Source organism: Gracilinanus agilis, chromosome 4 (assembly GCF_016433145.1).
Source record: "Gracilinanus agilis isolate LMUSP501 chromosome 4, AgileGrace, whole genome shotgun sequence".
In the NCBI taxonomy this organism is placed as follows: domain Eukaryota; kingdom Metazoa; phylum Chordata; class Mammalia; order Didelphimorphia; family Didelphidae; genus Gracilinanus; species Gracilinanus agilis.
Genome location: NC_058133.1, coordinates 190604767 through 190623399, shown reverse-complemented (window position 1 = coordinate 190623399; position 18633 = coordinate 190604767). Strand labels below are relative to the sequence as shown.

The 18633-nt window shown below is 39.0% G+C and overlaps 1 protein-coding gene across 1 annotated transcript; it reads right to left on the bottom strand.

Annotated features, from left to right (window-relative positions):
- Positions 1-12268: 12268 nt before the first annotated feature.
- On the bottom strand, positions 12269-18159 carry LOC123244063 (keratin, type I cytoskeletal 9-like). Its single transcript, XM_044672329.1, has 7 exons — positions 17482-18159; positions 15967-16049; positions 15257-15413; positions 14743-14904; positions 14020-14145; positions 13561-13784; positions 12269-12611 (listed from the first exon to the last, which is right to left on the bottom strand). The coding sequence occupies exons 1-7, from the start codon at positions 18157-18159 to the stop codon at positions 12269-12271; spliced, it is 1773 nt and encodes a 590-aa protein (XP_044528264.1).
- Positions 18160-18633: the final 474 nt, after the last annotated feature.

Here is an 18633-nt window from a genome sequence, read left to right as displayed (position 1 = left end):
AAAAGGCAAAGGGCAAAGCAAACAGCAAAGAGAAGGGAATACGAATGGTTTGATGTGGAAAGATACTTTCTGACTAATATAGGAGACCTTGAGCGATAACTGAGTTGTTCAGGTTCCTCTTTTTGTAAGCTGCTTCTACCTGGATTGTTGCCATTTCAGCAGGAGAGGAGAGGAGTTTTAGGGTGTGACCACTCAACAAGCTACAATTTCTTGGAGCTAATGGTAGAGAGAGAAGAATTATAGGGAACTAAGTGTGTCACTAGGTGTCTTTGAGATTGAGCTAAGTGAAAATTTTATGGGATGCTACATGGTGACATTAGGAGTTATGAAACCCAATTTTGATTTTATTGAAATATATCTTAATTCTAAATCAGGATATGATTTCAAGAATGTTTATTGATTCATAGAATTAGGAAAGGTTAGAGCCTAAAAATAAAGAATTGTCCATTCAAAGAGCTGAAAATTGCTTTATGAAGTATTTGAGATCACTAGACCTTCTAGAGAAACAATGCTGAATAATTGAAATTTGGAAATATGAATCCAGATGAAAGTGAATTGATTCTGGTTTTACTGTGAGTGAGGAGAACTAGAAATTATCAAAGAAAATTTTATACAATATGATCATATTGTTTAAGGGAGAAGTTGGGTTTCTCTTTCCCTTCGAAACATAATCAATACTGTGATGTAGCTACAGCTGAATAATAGAATTGAATTACTCCCCAGTCTCTAAAGTACATTGTTTTAAATATTTTTTTTCAGTTTACTAATTTGCACAATAAATGAAATTGCCTAACATAAATTTGATACTCATTGCTAAAATAGCAAATTTTCTTAAACCTAGATTCTTTGGGGTTATAGACCAAGAGAATGTAATAAATTGTTCCTTTGAAATTTAATGTTTTCACTGTAATTTTGATCTTTTTTTAAATGTCCAAAAATAGAGAAATAAGACCTTTTATTTATGATGATTTAAGTTTAGTTGATAACTGAAAGTTACAAAAAGGAATTCTATTATGTCACAAATATTCTAGAATTTGAAGCCCTAACAGATTAACTTGTTGCAAATACACTTCATGGGACCCTGATAGTTGTACCCACACCCTTGAGAAATATAAATTTTAGATTTTTTTTTTTAAACCCTCACCTTCCATCTTGGAGTCAATACTGTGTATGGGCTCCAAGGCAGAAGAGTGGTAAGGGCTAGGCAATGGGGGTCAAGTGACTTGCCCAGGGTCACACAGCCGGGAAGTGTCTGAGGCCAGATTTGAACCTAGGACCTCCCGTCTCTAGGCCTGGCTCTCAATCCACTGAGCTACCCAGCTGCTCCCAAATTTTAGCTTTTTAAAGTTTTTTGAAGTTACTATTTTTATTATAATAATATGAAACATAACATGTGATTTGTTATAAATATATAATATATTATGATGGGTGATAATATATGATGGGTGATATAATATATGATATATTAGCATATAACATTTATTTCTCTTTTCATAACACTGTGAAATGAAATACATATTGCTTACTTAAGAGAAAATTGTATGGAGGAAATAAAGTGGAGAATGATTTCTTTTGATCTGCATTCAGACTCTGTTCCTTCAATGGCAGGGGATATTCTTTTAAATTGCAAGTCTCTTGGAGACCTCCTCGATCCTTTGACTTGTTAATAATAGCTGTTATTCATAGTTAAACATCATATATTATTTTTCTACCATGTATAATGTTCTCCTGATTCTACTCACATTATTTTTATCACTTAATATGTCTTTCAAAGTTTTTTGGTTTGTTTTTTTGTGAACATCTTGTTTGTCATTTCTTATGGTACAGTCATATACCATTTCAATCATATATTACAACTTGTTTGGCCGTTCCCCAGTTGATGGATATCCCTTCAATTTCCAGTTCTTTGCCACCACAAAAAAGAGCTGCTATAAATATTTTACAACATATAGGTCCTTTTCTTTTTTCCTTGATCATCTTGGGAAATAAAGCTAAGAATGGGTAAAAAAAAAAAAACAGTCAGGGGGCAGCTGGGTAGCTCAGCGGAGTGAGAGTCAGGCCTAGAGACAGGAGGTCCTGGGTTCAAACCCGGCCTCAGCCACTTCTCAGCTGTGTGACCCTGGGCAAGTCACTTGACCCCCATTGCCCACCCTTACCACTCTTCCACCTATGAGACAATACACCGAAGTACAAGGGTTTAAAAAAAAAAACAGTCAAAGTTATACACAATTTTATAACTCTTTGAGTATAGTTCCTACATTGCTCTCCATAATGGTTAGATCAGTTCAACCTTCCACCAACAACATATTAGTGTCCTTACATTTCCACATTCCCTCCAACATTTGTCATTTCACCTTTTTTTTTTTTTACTTTAGCCAATCTAATGAGTGCAGCATGATGTCCCAGAGTTGTTTTGATTTGCATTTCTATGATTTAGAGTATTTTTTCATATATCTTTGATTTTTCAAACAAAACTGCCTTACCAAATCTTTTAACCATTGCATCAACTGAGGAATGATTCATATTCTTATGTATATGACAAAATTCTTTTTATATTTTATATATGAGACCTCTACCAAGAAGTCATTTATAAAATTTTTTCCTAACCTATTGCTTTCTTTCTGATCTTGGCTACCTGAGTTTTATTTATACAAAATCTTTTCAATTTAATGCATTCAAAATTATCCACTTTATATTGTACAGTACTTTCTACCAATTGTTTATTCATAAATACTCCTGTTAGCAATTCCAGTAGGTAATATGTTTCTTTTAATTTGATTTCTCATTAAAAAATTCTTTTTAAATTTTAGTTGGCCAGGCTTACTTATTGGCTTTTTGCTAAAGTCCCAGGGTTTCTATTGTGCTGGAGTATGTTATCTCAGTTTTCAGAATTCTTTTGTGGTTTTTTTTTTTCCTGGATCCTATTTAGCTTTTCTAGTTTTTAATAGTCCAGGGTCGGATGTAATCCCAAATTTCCCACTCAAGCCCCAGTCTGTGATTGACCTCAGGTGTTCCAACCAGAGCCCATGGGCAGTTCTGACACTGCAACTGCAAACAACCAGTCTGCCTCCCCTTGTGGAATTCACTAGGGACTTCCGTTGTCCTGGGAGTAACTGATGGGACCCCAATTCCCCAGCAACCACACTCACCCATGCTCACTCCCTCCTCCTCTCCTTCTGTTGCAGTCCAAGATAGAACAGGTGTCTACTCAGTTTTTCTCAACCCTCAAAAGTCCATCTTTGTTAGCAGTGAGGCTTGAGTTCCTACCTTTAGGGTCTAACACCTATAGTCTCCCACATGGTCCTCTCCTTCAGTCCCCAGCTTTGGGCCAGCAGGTAGTCTCTGGAGCTAAAGCTACAGGTGACACAGCTGCTCCCAGAGCACTTCCACCTGCGGATTCCCTTAGGATCCTCCAGGGTATAAACTCCAGGGCTCAACAAATAACGTAGGGTTGCTTCCTTTCCTCTCAGGATGTCTTGTTGATTCCACTATGCTCTATTCCTGCCCCCCAAGACCTTCAATGGTGAGACTGAGGCCAGAAAAATTGGAAACCTTCATCTCTAGTTGTTGCTGGCTATTCAGCTTCATTCCCAATTCCTGTCTGTTTTTGCTGCTTTTAGCACTGATTCTGTAGAATTTTTTTTGTTTGTTTGTGGGGGGTAGTATGAGGGCAAGGAAGCTTCACACTCTACTCTGTCATCTTCCCATAATGCCTCAATCTTTTGTTTTTCCAAATGAATTTTATTTTTCTAGTTCAATAAAATAATTTATTGGTAAATTAATTGGGATGAAATTGAGTAAGTAGATTAGTTTAGATAGGATTGTCATCTTAATTAGATTGCCTCTGCCCATGCATGAACAAGTAATATTTCTCTAGTTATTTAAATCTGACTTTATTTGTATAAGGTGTTTTATAATTGTGTTCATAGTCAGAATGCAAATGAAAGCATGCAATTTTTAATCATCTAGGTTTATTTGGGGGGTTTGGGCTTTATAAGATTACTCACAAAAATGAACAATACAGAAATATATTTTGCATGATAATATGTGTATAACTCAGAAATTGAATTGCCTGCCAGCACTGGGAAGGGGAAGGGAAAGGAGGGAGGGAGGAAGATAAGTTCAGTCATCTAATTCAAGAAAATTTGTGTGGAAATTTATTACATATAATTGGTAAAAAAAAAAAAGAAAAAGAAAAATAGATTTCAAATATAAATTATAGTTTCTGGATTTTTTTTTGGAAGATATACTCCTAGTTATATTATACTATCTATGGTGAATTTAAATAGGTTATCTTTTACTATATCTCCTTGCAGGGTATTGTTAGTGATATATAGAAAAGTTGATGACTTATGTGTGTTAATTTTATGTGCTGCTACTTTGCTAAAAATTATGTATAGCTTCAATTAATTTTTAGTTGAATCTCTAGGATTTTCTATATCATCCTATCAATTTATGAAAAGAGATAGTAGAATAAACCTCTTTGCCCATTCTGATACCTTCAATTTCTTTTTCTTCTCTTATTGCTATTGCTAGCATTTCTAGTACAATATTAAATAATATTGGTGATAATGGACATCTTTGCTTTATTCCTGATCTTATAGGGAAGGCTTCTACTTTATCCCATTCCAGATAATGTTTGCTGATGGTTTTAAATGTATACTTCTTATAAATTCAAGGAAATGTCCATTTATGCCTATGCTTCCAAGTGTTTTTTTAACATTTAATAATTATTTTTTAGAAAAGTTAACATGTTTACATGATTCATGCTCTTACTTTCCCCTTCACCCCCCCCTCACCAACACCCCCCCATAGCTGATGTGCATTTCCACTGATTTTTAACATGTGTCATTGATCAAGACCTATTTCCATATTATTGATAGTTGCACTGGGGTGGTCCTTAGAGTCTACATCCCCAATCATATCGGCCTCAACCCATGTATTCAAATAGTTGCTTTTCTTCTGTGTTTCCACTCCTGCAGTTCTTCCTCTGAATGTGTTTCCAAGTGTTTTTAATAGGATTGAGTGTTGTATTTTGTCAAAAGCTTTTTATACATCTATTGATAAAATCATTATTTTTGTTACTTTTTTGTTGATGTAATCGATCATGCTAATAGTTTTACTTATATTAAACCATCCCTGCCTCCCTAGTATAAATCCTGTTTGATCATATTCTTTGTGATATATTGCTGTAATCTCTTGGCTATTATTTTATTTAGAATTTTTGCATCTACGTTCCTTAATAAAATTGGACTATAATTTTCTTTCTTTTTTTTCTTTTTTGCTTTTTCTGATGTAGGTATCAACACCATTTTTATTTCATAAAAGGAGTTTAGTAGGGTTCCTTCTTTACCAGTTGTTCTAAATAATTTATTTAATGGTGGAATTAGATGATCTTTAAATATTTGGTAAAATTCACTCGTAAATCCATCTGGTCCTGGTACTTTTTCCTTAGGAAATTCTTTTATATACGGTTCATTTTCTTTTTCTAAAATTGGTTCATCTAAATCTTCCATTTCTTCCTCTATTGGTCTAGGTAATTTATATTTTTTTAAGTATTCATCAGTTTTGGTTAAATTATTAAATTTGTTGGCATATAATTGGGCAAAATGACTTTTTTTGCTTTGATTTCATCTTTGTGGTTGGTGAATTCACCCTTTTTATTTTTGATACAAATGGCTTGGTTTTTTTCTCTCGCTCTCTCTTTTTTTTTTATCATATTAACCAATGCTTCATCTATTTGGTTAGTTTTTTCATAAAACTCTTAGTTTTGTTTATTCATTCAATATTTTTCTTACATTCAGTTTTGTTCATCTCACCTTTAATTCTTTTAGATTTCCAATTTAATGTTTAATTGGAGATTTTTAACTTGTTCTTTTTCTAAATTTTTAAATGATATACCCAATTCATTGATCTGTTCTCTCTCAATTTTGATGTTAGCATTTAGAGATACACATTTTCTCTAATTATTACTTTTGTAATATCCCATAAGTTTTGGTATGTTGTCTCATTATTATCATTTTCTTTAATAAAATTGTTTCTTGTTTCTATGACTTGCTCTTTAACTTACTCTTTCTTTAAATTGTTACTTAACCTCCAAGTAATTTCTCTTCTATGATTCTATAGTCCCTTATTAAAAATAATTTTATTGCGTTATTTGAAAAGGATACATTTAATTTTGCTGTTTTCTGCATTTAACTACAAGTCTTTTGCATCTTAATATATGGTCAATTTTTGTAAAAGGACCATGTAATGCTAAGAAAAATGTATATTCCTTTCTACCCCCATATAATTCTTTCCAGATATCTATCATATCAAGCTATCTAAGATTTTATTTACATACTTAATTTCTTTCTTATTTATTTGTTGGTTAAATTTATTCAGTTCTGAGAAGGAAAGGGTTAAAGCCTTTGTTGTTATAGTTTTATTATCTATTTCCACCTGTAACTCTTTTAGCTTTTCCTTTAGAAATCTAGATCCTATAACGAGTGTTGATAATGCTTCATTATTTATACTTTTTAACATAATGTAGAGTTTGTGTTTAATCTCTTTTAATTAGATCCATTTCAGCTTTAACTTTTTCTATGATAATTATTGCTACCCCTGCTTTTTTGTCAGCTGAAGTATAATACATTCTTTTTTTTTTTTAAACCCTTGTACTTCGGTGTATTGTCTTATAGGTGGAAGATTGGCAAGGGTGGGCAATGGGGGTCAAGTGACTTGCCCAGGGTCATACAGCTGGGAAGTGGCTGAGGCCGGGTTCGAACCTAGGACCTCCTGTCTCTAGGCCTGACTCTCACTCCACTCAGCTACCCAGCTGCCCCCGGTATAATACATTCTACTCCATCCTTGTATTTTCACTCTATGCATGTCTCCCATTTTTAAGTGTGTTGCATGCAAACAACATATTGTTGGGGTTGGGGTTTTAATCCATTTCCATTTTATGGGTGAATACATTCCATTCACATTAAAACTTATAATTATTAGTTATATATTTCCCTACATTCTATTTTTCTTCACTGTTTTCTCTTCCTCATCTCTTTTTTATCTTATTCCTTCTCAGAAATCTAATTTTCCTCTAACCACTACTCAGTCCCATCTTCATTTTAATTCCCTGTCCTTCTAAAGTTTCTTCCTTTTTCTCCTCCCTTTGGCCTCCTAATTGTGAATCTATTTGCCTTTCTCTGAGTTCCTTCCTTATTCTTTTCTTACCTCCTTACTTTTTAATATAAATAACCTCTATAATTCCCTGCCTTGTCTTATCTCCTTTTTTCTTTTTTCTTAATCTATATGCCCTTCTAAGATTCCCTCTTTAAATTTTTATCCATCACCTATTTATCTACTTATATGTTAGGAAAAAATTATTCTTCCATTTGTATGTTTAATTCTCTGATTCAGTGAGAATAGGGTACTAGCATTATCATCCTTCCATCCTCCTCTTCATGGTAACATTTCTTTCATTCATGTCTCTTTATATGAGATGATTGTTCCAATTTATGCCTCCCCATCCAAATATATTTTATTTTTTAATTCATTCTATTATAGGTAATTATACCTTGAAGCTTCAAATCAGTTCAATTAAAGATATCATTCTTCAGATTTAAGTATACCATTTTTCCATGTGAAAAGTAAACTTTTTGATCTATTTAAATCCTTTATAATTGGTCTTTCATATTATCCTCTTGGGATTCTTCTCATTCTTGTATATTAAAATTTTCCTTTCAGTTCTTGACTTTTCTTGAAGAATATTCAAAAATCTTTTATTTCTTTAAATGACTATTTCTTGTCGTCTTGTATGATGGCATTCAGTTTTGCTGGGTAGGTTTTTTTGGTTATAAACCCAACTCCTTTGATCTTCAAAATGTATTCCATGCCCTTCATTTTTCTTAATGTAGAAGATGCTAAATCTTGTGTTAACCTTATTGTTAAATACCTCCACAGTATTTAAACTATTTCTTGATAGTTATTTGTAATATTTTCTACTTAACCTGGGAAGTTGCAAAACTTAGCTATAATATATTCCTGTTAGTTTTCCACTGGGGATCTCTTACCAAAGTTGACCAATGAATTCTTTCAATTTATACTTTATTTTCTAGTTTGAAAACTTCAGGGCAGTTTTCTTGAATAATTTCTTGAAGGACAGTATTTAAACTTTGTAATTTTAAAAGCTCTATTCTGTTTGAGAAGAGATCTTAATTGTTGTATTAACTCTTTGATTTTTGTGGGAATCCTTAAGGAGTCTTCTATGAGAAATGAAAAGAAGATTATACCCTGTAAGCTAGTTTTTTGAAGTTTGTAATATAATTTTCCAAAGTGCAATCATCATATTTAGAAATATTTTTGCTTTAAAGGAATCATTACATCATAATGACTGCCTATTTGTATTGAAATGGATTTTTAAGTTTTATTTGAGAAAACAAAATTTCTAGCCTACCTTGACCTTTTAATATTGATGAGGCTTTAAATAAGCTGAATCATTTCCTGTCTTTGTCTGGTGAAGGCTTTTGCCAGCAAACCAGTTGCTAAGTATTTCCTAGCAAGGATTTTCCCACCTGGGGAATTCCATAGTGACAGAGGAGTCCATTCCAGAAGTTCAATTATCTCTCAGCTATTACCTGTTTGGCCAGTGCTTCAGCTTCTACACTGTGCTTACCACTCCAAATCTTTGGTTTGGGTATAATGTATTAATGGGATTATTAAGGTTAAGCTTGTTAAATTTATGAATGATTTCCCTTTTGTCCTACTTCAGAGGACTCATTCAAAACCTCTGGAGCCTGGGGGGCAGCTGGGTAGCTCAGTGGAGTGAGAGTCAGGCCTAGAGACAGGAGGTCCTAGGTTCAAATATGGCCTCAGACACTTCCCAGCTGTGTGACCCTGGGCAAGTCACTTGACCCCCATTGCCCACCCTTACCACTCTTCCACCTAGGAGCCAATACATAGAAGTTAAGGGTTTAAAAAAAAAAGCCTCTGGAGCCTTAGCTATATTTTCCCAGTCATTTCCTAGATTCCAAATTTCTGACAAGTCCACCTTACAGCTGGAACCTGAAGATTGGGTCTGTAGGAAAAGACCATCCCTGGTGACTGGAAAGGACCATATCAAGTCCTCCTGACCAACCCTTCTGCTATAAAACTAAAAGAGGATTAACATCTAGATACATCTATCTCATTTAAAGAGGGTCCCAACCCAAGAGTGAACAGTCCAGACCACCAATAGTGATCTTAACCTCCATCTGTTTTGGAAAAAGAAACAGATGACAGCAATGGTAGACTACACACACACACACACACACACACACACACACACACACCAGATCCTGGATGGGATCAAGGTATGCTATGATTCTTCCTTCCATTGCAGCCCTCTTCAGTACACATTCCTGGTGATGTGGGCTGAAATGTCCCACTAAACCCTGCCAAAAAGCTTATAACAAATCAAAACAGCATGTAAACAATAATTAGTTGATTAACATGGGACAAGCTTTCAGAAAAGACATATGGGTTACTTAGATTTACAATTAAGAGAAAACTCTTCTTATCAGTCGTTAGACATAATCTAAATCCTTAGTTGAGGGTCTCTGAATAGTCAATCAGTTTACCAGTCACACAGGACTAGATTCAAACCATGCTCAATTTCCACAATCACTGCCTTCCTTAGAACCTGTACAAAAAAAGCAAAATTTGACCTAAAGTTGCACTGGATTGTTTAATATATCATTAGCATCCCATTTACATTTCAGTTTTCTCCCCTGAAGTGGGAAAACAATGAATTATGGGTAAAGTCATGCCGACCAAAGGAGACTATGAGTAAATTAGCATCAATTCATTAGGAAGAATAGGGAAACAACCACCAAAGCAAATGATTCCTAGCTTACTAACTAATCAAGATAAAAAGCATTTCTGAAAATCCCTACTCACCTTACCTCCCTCCCTTACTTATCTACCTACCTTTCTTACTTACATTCCCCATTAGCTAACTTTCTACCTCTACATTCTCGATGCATTCTCTTATGATAAAGCTTGTTCCCTCAACATGGAGTCAGTCTGAGCTGTCATTTTTTTGGACAAGACCTGATTTTGCCATGATCAAATCCCTGGGATAGCTATAGAACTTGACTTTGCTGGCCTTCTTTGCATATAGTCCCCTTCCCTGAAAGACTTCTCTTGATACAATGCCCTGAGCAAGGTTCCTTTTGAGGTAGGCAAAATGCTTCAACCTGAGGACTATGAGATTCATGAGTGAAAGAAATAGCCTCACACATAACTAGAGTGGGAAAGTTTCAAATTAGCTTATGCTTTCCTTTGTATGAGGGAACTAGAAATTATGATCTATTCATTTGGAGCTTTATAGCAACTGTCCAGAGTGCTTTTCAAAGTTTATGGGTAAATTATCATGTATTCACTGTGTAGGAGGAATTCCAGAATGTAATTATTTTTTTTCATCTGATGTTTGAAGGATAAGCTTAGATTTTAGGAAATTGGAACCTGGTATAAATTGACATAGTTATAACAACATGAGGAAAGTTTATATTTAACCCTAAATCTGGATAAAGAGGTTTATCATTCAAGGTTAAATCTTATAGTACTATAATTTCAAGACATGCTATGGAACCAAATGATCCGTGATGCCAGAAGTCTTTAGGGGTGACATCTACAAACTGCAGATGCATCTCTGCCTTAAGAGAGAGCTGAGAGAGAAATTTTGGCATGGGCTCATTTAGGACTAACCCTGCTGATTTCCCCAGTATGACATTCCCTCTTCAATGTAAAGGTTTCCACCTAGTGTTTTCTTTTTTCTTTTGTAAGCCCTTACCTACTGTCTTAGAATCAATATTAAGCATAAGTTCCAATGCAAAAGCAGGAAGGGTTAGGAAATTGGGATTAAGTGACTTGCCCAGGGTCAAACAGCTAGGAAGTGTCTGAAGCCAGATTTGAACCCATGCCCACCCATCTCTAGGCCTGGTGCTCTATCAACTGAGCCATTTAGCTGCCTCTTCACTGGTATTTTCTAAACATGGCTGTGCATTATTGCCAACCTACCCTCACCTGGAACTGATGCATAAAGTTTGAGGAAAGTATCTTTCCCTCATTATACCTACATCTTTTTTTCTCCTTTTATTTTTCATAATCATTATGAGTGATATAGTCTTTAGATTTAGGTTTAGGTTAATACTGAAACACATATGAACTAAACTACATGCAGGGATGTAGGACTTTAGCCATTCAAACAATTAACTAGTTGAGTACTGAGCTTGTCATCTACTTGTTACTAGTTATGAGGTCTTTGATAATGTCTATGAGGGTTATCAGCAATCAAAATAATAAGTCATCTAAGCCTGGGAGGAGGATGATTTTGTCTGTCTTCTACCTAGTCTGGTAATACATCACATTGACCATTGATGAAAGAGTCTCTTCTTGTCTGAAAGACAGTTCCTAGGCCTTGTATCTTAACAGATGGGAGCTTTGAGCTTTATCGATGGCTCTGAATAATTGAAGTCTTGTATGTGGAAAGTGCTCAAACGCCAAGTACTAGATTGCAAAATGAAAGCTTTATTAGGGAACAAAGGTCAGGAAGGGAATGAGATATCTCACAACTCTGGACAGAAGAAGAGGTCAAGGGGACTATAAGGCAGCCAAGGGAACAAACAGGTAGGCAGACAGGGATCATTCTCTGGAGCCTACTCATTTTAGTGTTCTCAGCATTGTCTGCCAGTCTTGACCTCCAAATGGAATACCATTACATCCTCGAGGGACTGCCCAGAAGTAGCTCAGCTGGGAGAGAGCAGGGAATTTCTCAGGGAGTTTAGTATCTCTTCTGGGACTCTGGAAAAAAATGGAAAGAAAACAGTTGAAGGAGGAGAGGAGACTGTATTCATCCAGGCCCCAGCAAGAGACCAGGCAGGTAGCAAGATGGGGAAGGGTCAGAGACTTTAGAGGAGGGAAAGAAACTGACCAGGAGAGGTTTGGAAGGGGGCAAAGAGGCTTACAGGAAGGATGAGGCTAATAGGCAGCAAAAAGACTCAGTAGGAGATCTAGTATTTAGAATGGGACCTTAGAGATAATTGAGTCTAGGTTTAATTTAATAGGTTAAATTTAATGTAATTTTAATTGTCCAAGTACAAAGAAGACAGAGTGACTGTTCAAGAGAGTATCAGATGTAATGGTCATAGAGGGACCTATGGGACCTCTTCACTCAGGTGAAACTAACTATACAAGGAACAAAACTTTTTTTTTTTAAAGTTCTCTATTTAGAGTGAAAGATCTTACCTTGTTAATCATCATAGCCACCCTGGGAATGGTAAGAGCCAGACTGGGAGGAGGATGAATGTTGGCCACTTCCAGAGCTGCCACCGCCTCTTCCTCCACTGCCACTCTCGCCATCTTGTCTGCCACCACTTCCACTTCCTCCACCATGTCCACTGCTGCCACCTTTGCCACCACTTCCACTTCCTCCTCCACCATGTCCACTGCCTCCTCTTCCTCCACTGCCACTCTCACCACCATATCCACCTCCACTTCCACTTTCTCCTCCATACCAGTTGCCACCTTTGCCTCCACTGCCACCTCTACCTCCACCACCTCTTCCCCTTCCTCCGGATCCAGAACCTGAGGCACTAGATAGAAAAAGAAAAAATAACAGTGAGTTTGTGAAGGAGATCTGCCTGGAGGAAAGAAATTAAACTCTCATGTGATATGACACAGGAGCTCTCCCTGACAACTNAATCATCATAGCCACCCTGGGAATGGTAAGAGCCAGACTGGGAGGAGGATGAATGTTGGCCACTTCCAGAGCTGCCACCGCCTCTTCCTCCACTGCCACTCTCGCCATCTTGTCTGCCACCACTTCCACTTCCTCCACCATGTCCACTGCTGCCACCTTTGCCACCACTTCCACTTCCTCCTCCACCATGTCCACTGCCTCCTCTTCCTCCACTGCCACTCTCACCACCATATCCACCTCCACTTCCACTTTCTCCTCCATACCAGTTGCCACCTTTGCCTCCACTGCCACCTCTACCTCCACCACCTCTTCCCCTTCCTCCGGATCCAGAACCTGAGGCACTAGATAGAAAAAGAAAAAATAACAGTGAGTTTGTGAAGGAGATCTGCCTGGAGGAAAGAAATTAAACTCTCATGTGATATGACACAGGAGCTCTCCCTGACAACTCTTCTTTCTTACAAGATTCTTAGTTTTAGCATCTTGGGACCTAAGACCTTAGTCTTCCCATATGGATGGAAGGAGTCATAAATCGAGACATAGATGAGTCTCTTTCTCTCAGATGAAACAGATTCACACTAGAATTGCTAAACTATCTTCTAAAGCTAAATTCCATGAAATCTTTCCAACTATGACCTCTTCTCTCCCAGGCTTATGTCCTCTCCTCCACCCACCTCCCATATGGATCCCAGCTAATGAAGGAGAGCCTTGCCCAGAGAACAATATGCCTTAAAGAACAGGAGCAAACTGCTGAAACTCTACTCTTTCCAGACACCTGACATCTTGGTGGTCTTTCTTTTCTGGGGGAGAGAGAGAAGAAATGAAACCTGTTTGAAAATACACACATGTCTTGCTGTCCTTCCTCCAACAGGTTACGGTAGGTAGCAATTTCCCTCTCTAGTCTTGTTTTCACATCCAGCAGGATGTTGTACTCCTGGCTCTGACATTCCATCTCTGCTCGAATATCATTCAACTGGGCTTCCACTTCACAGATCTGGTTCTGGAGCTGGGACAGCTGGATACAATACTGGTTTTTCGTATCCTCCAGAGTCTTCTCCAGGGCAGCTTTCTAGGAAGGAGAGAGAGAGAACTCTGAACAGGGGTAGAAGGGTAGGGAGAGGGAGAGGAGTCAGTGAGAGGTCAGGGCAGTGACCATTAGCATCTCAGGACATGGAGACAAGAATAGAAGGCACCATTTGTGGCTGGTTTGAGGATGAAAGTGTTTAGCCACCTCTCCTGATATCAAGGGACTAGTCACCCCTTCTCCCCTCAATCCCCCAGATGCTGGGCTGCAAACCACCTACCTGGCTGAGTTGGGACTGTAGTTCAATCTCCAGGCTCTGGAGAGTGTGTCGGGTCTCAATCAGCTCCTTGTTGCTGGTCTCTATCTGCTGGCTGCTGATTGTCACCTCTTGGCTTATTTGAGTCATCTGTAAAAACCCAAAGCTTAATGGAGATCAGATTTGCCAATCACTGATTTCAGAGCCAGGGTTGTGCCAAGGGCTAGAGTACCCACTCCAAGAACTAAGGCCAGCCTGGGAGGTTACTGAAGAGAGAAAAGGAGTGAAGCTCTGTCTTCTGAGGCCTGCTTTGCCTGATTCAAATTTTTGGAATGCTATAAGAAGGAAGCATTGGAGGTTAGAAAGAAGAGGAAATGATGAAGTGTCAAGTGTTAATTAAGCTAGTAAATGTCACAGGCAAAATACAAACTCAGATCTTTCTGATTCCAAGCCATGCCATCTCTTTGTCAGTTCCTGACTATAAATTATGCAGGAATTGCCTGCTGGCTTGGTGCAGAGAGTTTCCATACAAGGGAATCTCTACACCTCTGAAATCACAGGTTGGGGACCCCACCCCACCAACAAGCCCCTGGAATATGGGCCAGATGTGTGAGGGAAAAGTAAACCTTACTTTCTCTGTGCCTCAAGAGCCCTACTCTACTTCAGCCTCAGGAATGCCCAAGAACAATCCTGCCCACCTTTCTCAGGCTAGGCTTATCATTCTCCCATCGTGGACCATTTATTTACCTGAGACTCATATTGATCCTCAAGTTTCTTGCGGTTCTGTTCAACAATACGCTCATATTGTTCCCGCATTTCATTCAGGGTCTTGGTCAGATCCATACTGGGGGCAGCATTCATCTCCACATTGACATCACCAGTGTTCTGCCCAGTCAATCCATTCATCTCCTGACAGGAGAGAAGCAGGGAAATAGTCAGGAGGCAGGTTGATGAATTTGAAAAGGACAAAGACCCTAATCCCCTTTCTTGCTACTTTAACTTTCTCCATTTTTGAGGCCCAGAAACAGGGAAGACCTTAGAGCTAGAGAGCCAATGTTCAGCCTTGCTAACTAGGCAGATCTCAGGAGACTCTCTTGAAGAGTTACCTTCCCCACCCACTTTATCAAACACTCCACCTGGAGGGAGGGAGAAATAATGAAACCCCATGGTCCTGGGACTTTTGAGTTCTCCCTGGGTCAGGCTCTGTGTATTCTTCTGCTTTCCCATCCCCAGTAAATGCTATTAGCCCAGCTCATCCTACCGCCTCATGATTCTTCTGGAGGGATTGCAGTTCATCCTGCAGAGTCTCATATTGCATCTCAAGATCAGCCCTTCGCAAGGTGAAATCATCCAGAACAGCTCTCAGGCCATTGCAATCTGCTTCCACTCCTTGTCTGAAATTCAGCTCCATCTCATACCTGCAGCATAGGTGGGTAAAACAAGGTTTGAGTAGTTTAGAGGTGGAAAAGAAGGATAGAGACCTTCACTCCAAAGATCAGAAGACTTCATGGAAAGAGGAGTTTGCCTACTTTGTGATGCCCTTTCCTTTCCCAAATCATCTCTCTTTTTTTTTTCTCTTTAAAGATTTCCCCAGAGGAAAATAGATCATGGTTGGAGGAACATAAAGAAAGGCAAAGGAGAGAGAGGAGGAAGAACAAAGAGGAAGGAGGAGAAGAACAAGAAGACAAAGAAGAGGCACAGCTAAAACTTACATAGTTCTGTAAGTTTCACAAAGCACCTTATTATATGTTATCTCTTTTGATCCTCTCAAAAATCTTGGGAGGTAGGTGCGATTATTATCCCCATTTTATGGATGAGGAAAGTGGGACTAAAATAGGTTCAATGGTTTGTCCAGGATCATCAAAACTGAGGTAGTATTTGAACTTGGGTCTTCTTATTTCCCAATCCAACACTCTATCCACTATCCCATATAGCTCCCTGATTGTAGAGAAAGGTAAACCAGAGTCTTACTTCATTCTGAAGTCCTCAAGGGTCATGCGGCTGTTGTCGAGATCCAGGATGACTTTGTTGTTTTCCATTGTTTCATTGTGAATCTGAGAGAGAGAAACAAATGTTAAGAGTCCTCCCTTCCTTGCCTACTATATCTCATTGCTAGGAGGGAAATGGGACCCTAGCAGATCTGTAGACCAAGAGTCAAGAGAGACCAACATCCCAGGCTTTTTCTATTGCCTTCATAGGAAAAGCTCAAAGGAATTGATACCAGCAGCTTCCTGGGGATTCCTCTCAGCTGTAATTGCTCCATTTCCCCTCCCCCCCACCCCCCAGCACTAAGAAAACCAGTGCATGAGTCTAGTTCTGCTAATCCAACAAAGGAGAGAAAGAACTCTATGAAAACCAGAGAGGTATGTGAGAGGGAGTTGATAGGGAATTGCCCCTTGACAGGAGGTTACACACTAACATGGAACAACAGGGAGAGAGAAATAGAAAAGAGACATTTTCCTACTCAGCCTCTAGGCTATATAACCCAAGTCTTGTTTGGAGTACAGCCCTTCCTTGAATTGCACCTATTAATCCACCAAATCCTTCAGATTGGACTCTGCTGGTCTTTTGCATGGAATGGGGGAGATGGGCAATAGGGTTGGAGGGACAATCTCTGGTTTGTTGCTAATAAAATTCAAGTTTTCTGACAGATCAACTTGCAGGCAATGGTGAATATGATCATTGTCTATATAATCCAATCTCACACCTTCCTTCTAGGGTCTGGGTATGAAAGAGAGTGACAAAGGCAGTCATGGAGCTTGGGAAGATAGATCAAGAGGTGGCCGACAATTTAATTAGTCCAACTCCTTTGTCTTATACATGAAGAAACTGAGGTCCAGGGACATGCAACACTCCCCTTCCCACTCCTGCATTTGGCGTTTGCTCTTTCCCATCCCTGGAAGGCACTCACTCCCTCACTTGTACCTTTTCATTTCCTTCAAAAATTCCACTTAAGCATCATCTTTGCCAAGAAGCTCTTTCTCATATTTTGAGCTGCTATGCCAGTCTCCTATACCCCTCACACTTTTCCTTTGAACTTTGTGTAATATATTGTATGTACCTAATGTAAATGTCTCCTCCAATAGAATGTAAGCTCCTTGAGGGAAGAGACAAGTTTCTTCTTGTCTTTGTATCACTAGTGCCTAACAGAGAATGATACATCATTGGTTTATTGGTTAGAAGCAACCAATCACCTAACAGAACATGACTCACACTAGATGCTGAGTAAATGCTTGTTGATTGATTAATTAGTAAACATTAGACACTCACTATGAAGTCCCTGAAATGTCCACCTTTTTTCCATACTTTCTAGAAGCAGACTGCTCATTCAGTCCATTGCCCTTCTAGTGATCAACTTTCTACAAAACTACTATGGCAGCCAACTACTGGAGCCTTCAGCTTTAGAGATGTTGGTCTCCTTCTTACCTCAAAGTGAGATGTGTGAGTATAGGAAAAGAGAGGATAGATAAATCACCTTCCACCTACCTGGTCCTTGAGGTCCTTGATGGTCTTGTAGTAGTGAGAATAGTCCTTATAAACTGTTTTGGGACCATGGGTGTCATACCAATTCCTAATCTTTTTCTCCAGCTCTGCATTGCTATCCTCCAGGGAACGCACCTTGTCCATGTAGGTAGCTAGTCTATCATTGAGGTTTTGCATAGTAGCCTTCTCTCCACCATTCAAGAGGCCACCATCGCCACCTCCCATGCCACCACCATAGCCCCCCATGCCACCACCATAGCCCCCCATGCCACCACCAAAGCTCCCCATGCCACCACCATAGCCCCCCATGCCACCTCCAAAGCCTCCCATGCCACCACCCACAAAGCCACCAGAAGAACCACTGCTAAAGCCCCCAGACATGCTATAGCTTGAGTGACTTCCAAAGCTGGAGCCTCCTATACCACCACCACCATAGCCACCCCCAAAACTGGAGCCACCTCCACTACGCATGACACAGGATCCCCCACTGCTGCCACCACTCCTGCCATAACTGCTGCCTGAAGAAAATCTTCCTCCTCCTCCTCCCATGCCACCAGATCCAAATCGGCTGGATGAAGAGGCCCTCATGCCGCAACTCCCCCCTCCAGAACCTTTCAGGCTTCCTCCTCCTCCACTGCTGCGGGTTCGAAAGGAGTAAGATGAACTTTGTCTACAGCTCATGATGCTATCCTCGAAGTGCAATCGCAGATGCTTGCAGAGTGGAAATATAGATCAGCAGTCCTCCTAGCTTTTTATTTATACCATCAATTTTGGGTGGCACCAGCAGGGTGTTTCCCCTTCCCAAATCTGTTTTCCTGTTCCTGCCAAAAACACTCAAGCACAGCAAAAGAAGTTTGGGATTTGGGAGCTGGCTGGAGCCCCAAGGCAGAGCGTCCTGTGTCAGCCCAGGCCCCCGGCTCAGCCTACTGTATTCCATTGTGTGAAGTAAGCTGACAGATAGGCTGTCAAGGGCATCATAAATCATATCTGCTACCAAGGAAAAATGGAGGGTTGGTGAGGAAGAAGTGAAGAGGTGGCATAGATCTTAGGAGTCCCTTTCACTCTAATCCTGAATCACAGTACACTTGAGATTCATGGTCCTAGCTAAGAATTCTAATGATCCTAATGTTGTCACACTGGGCTCATCCCTTGTTT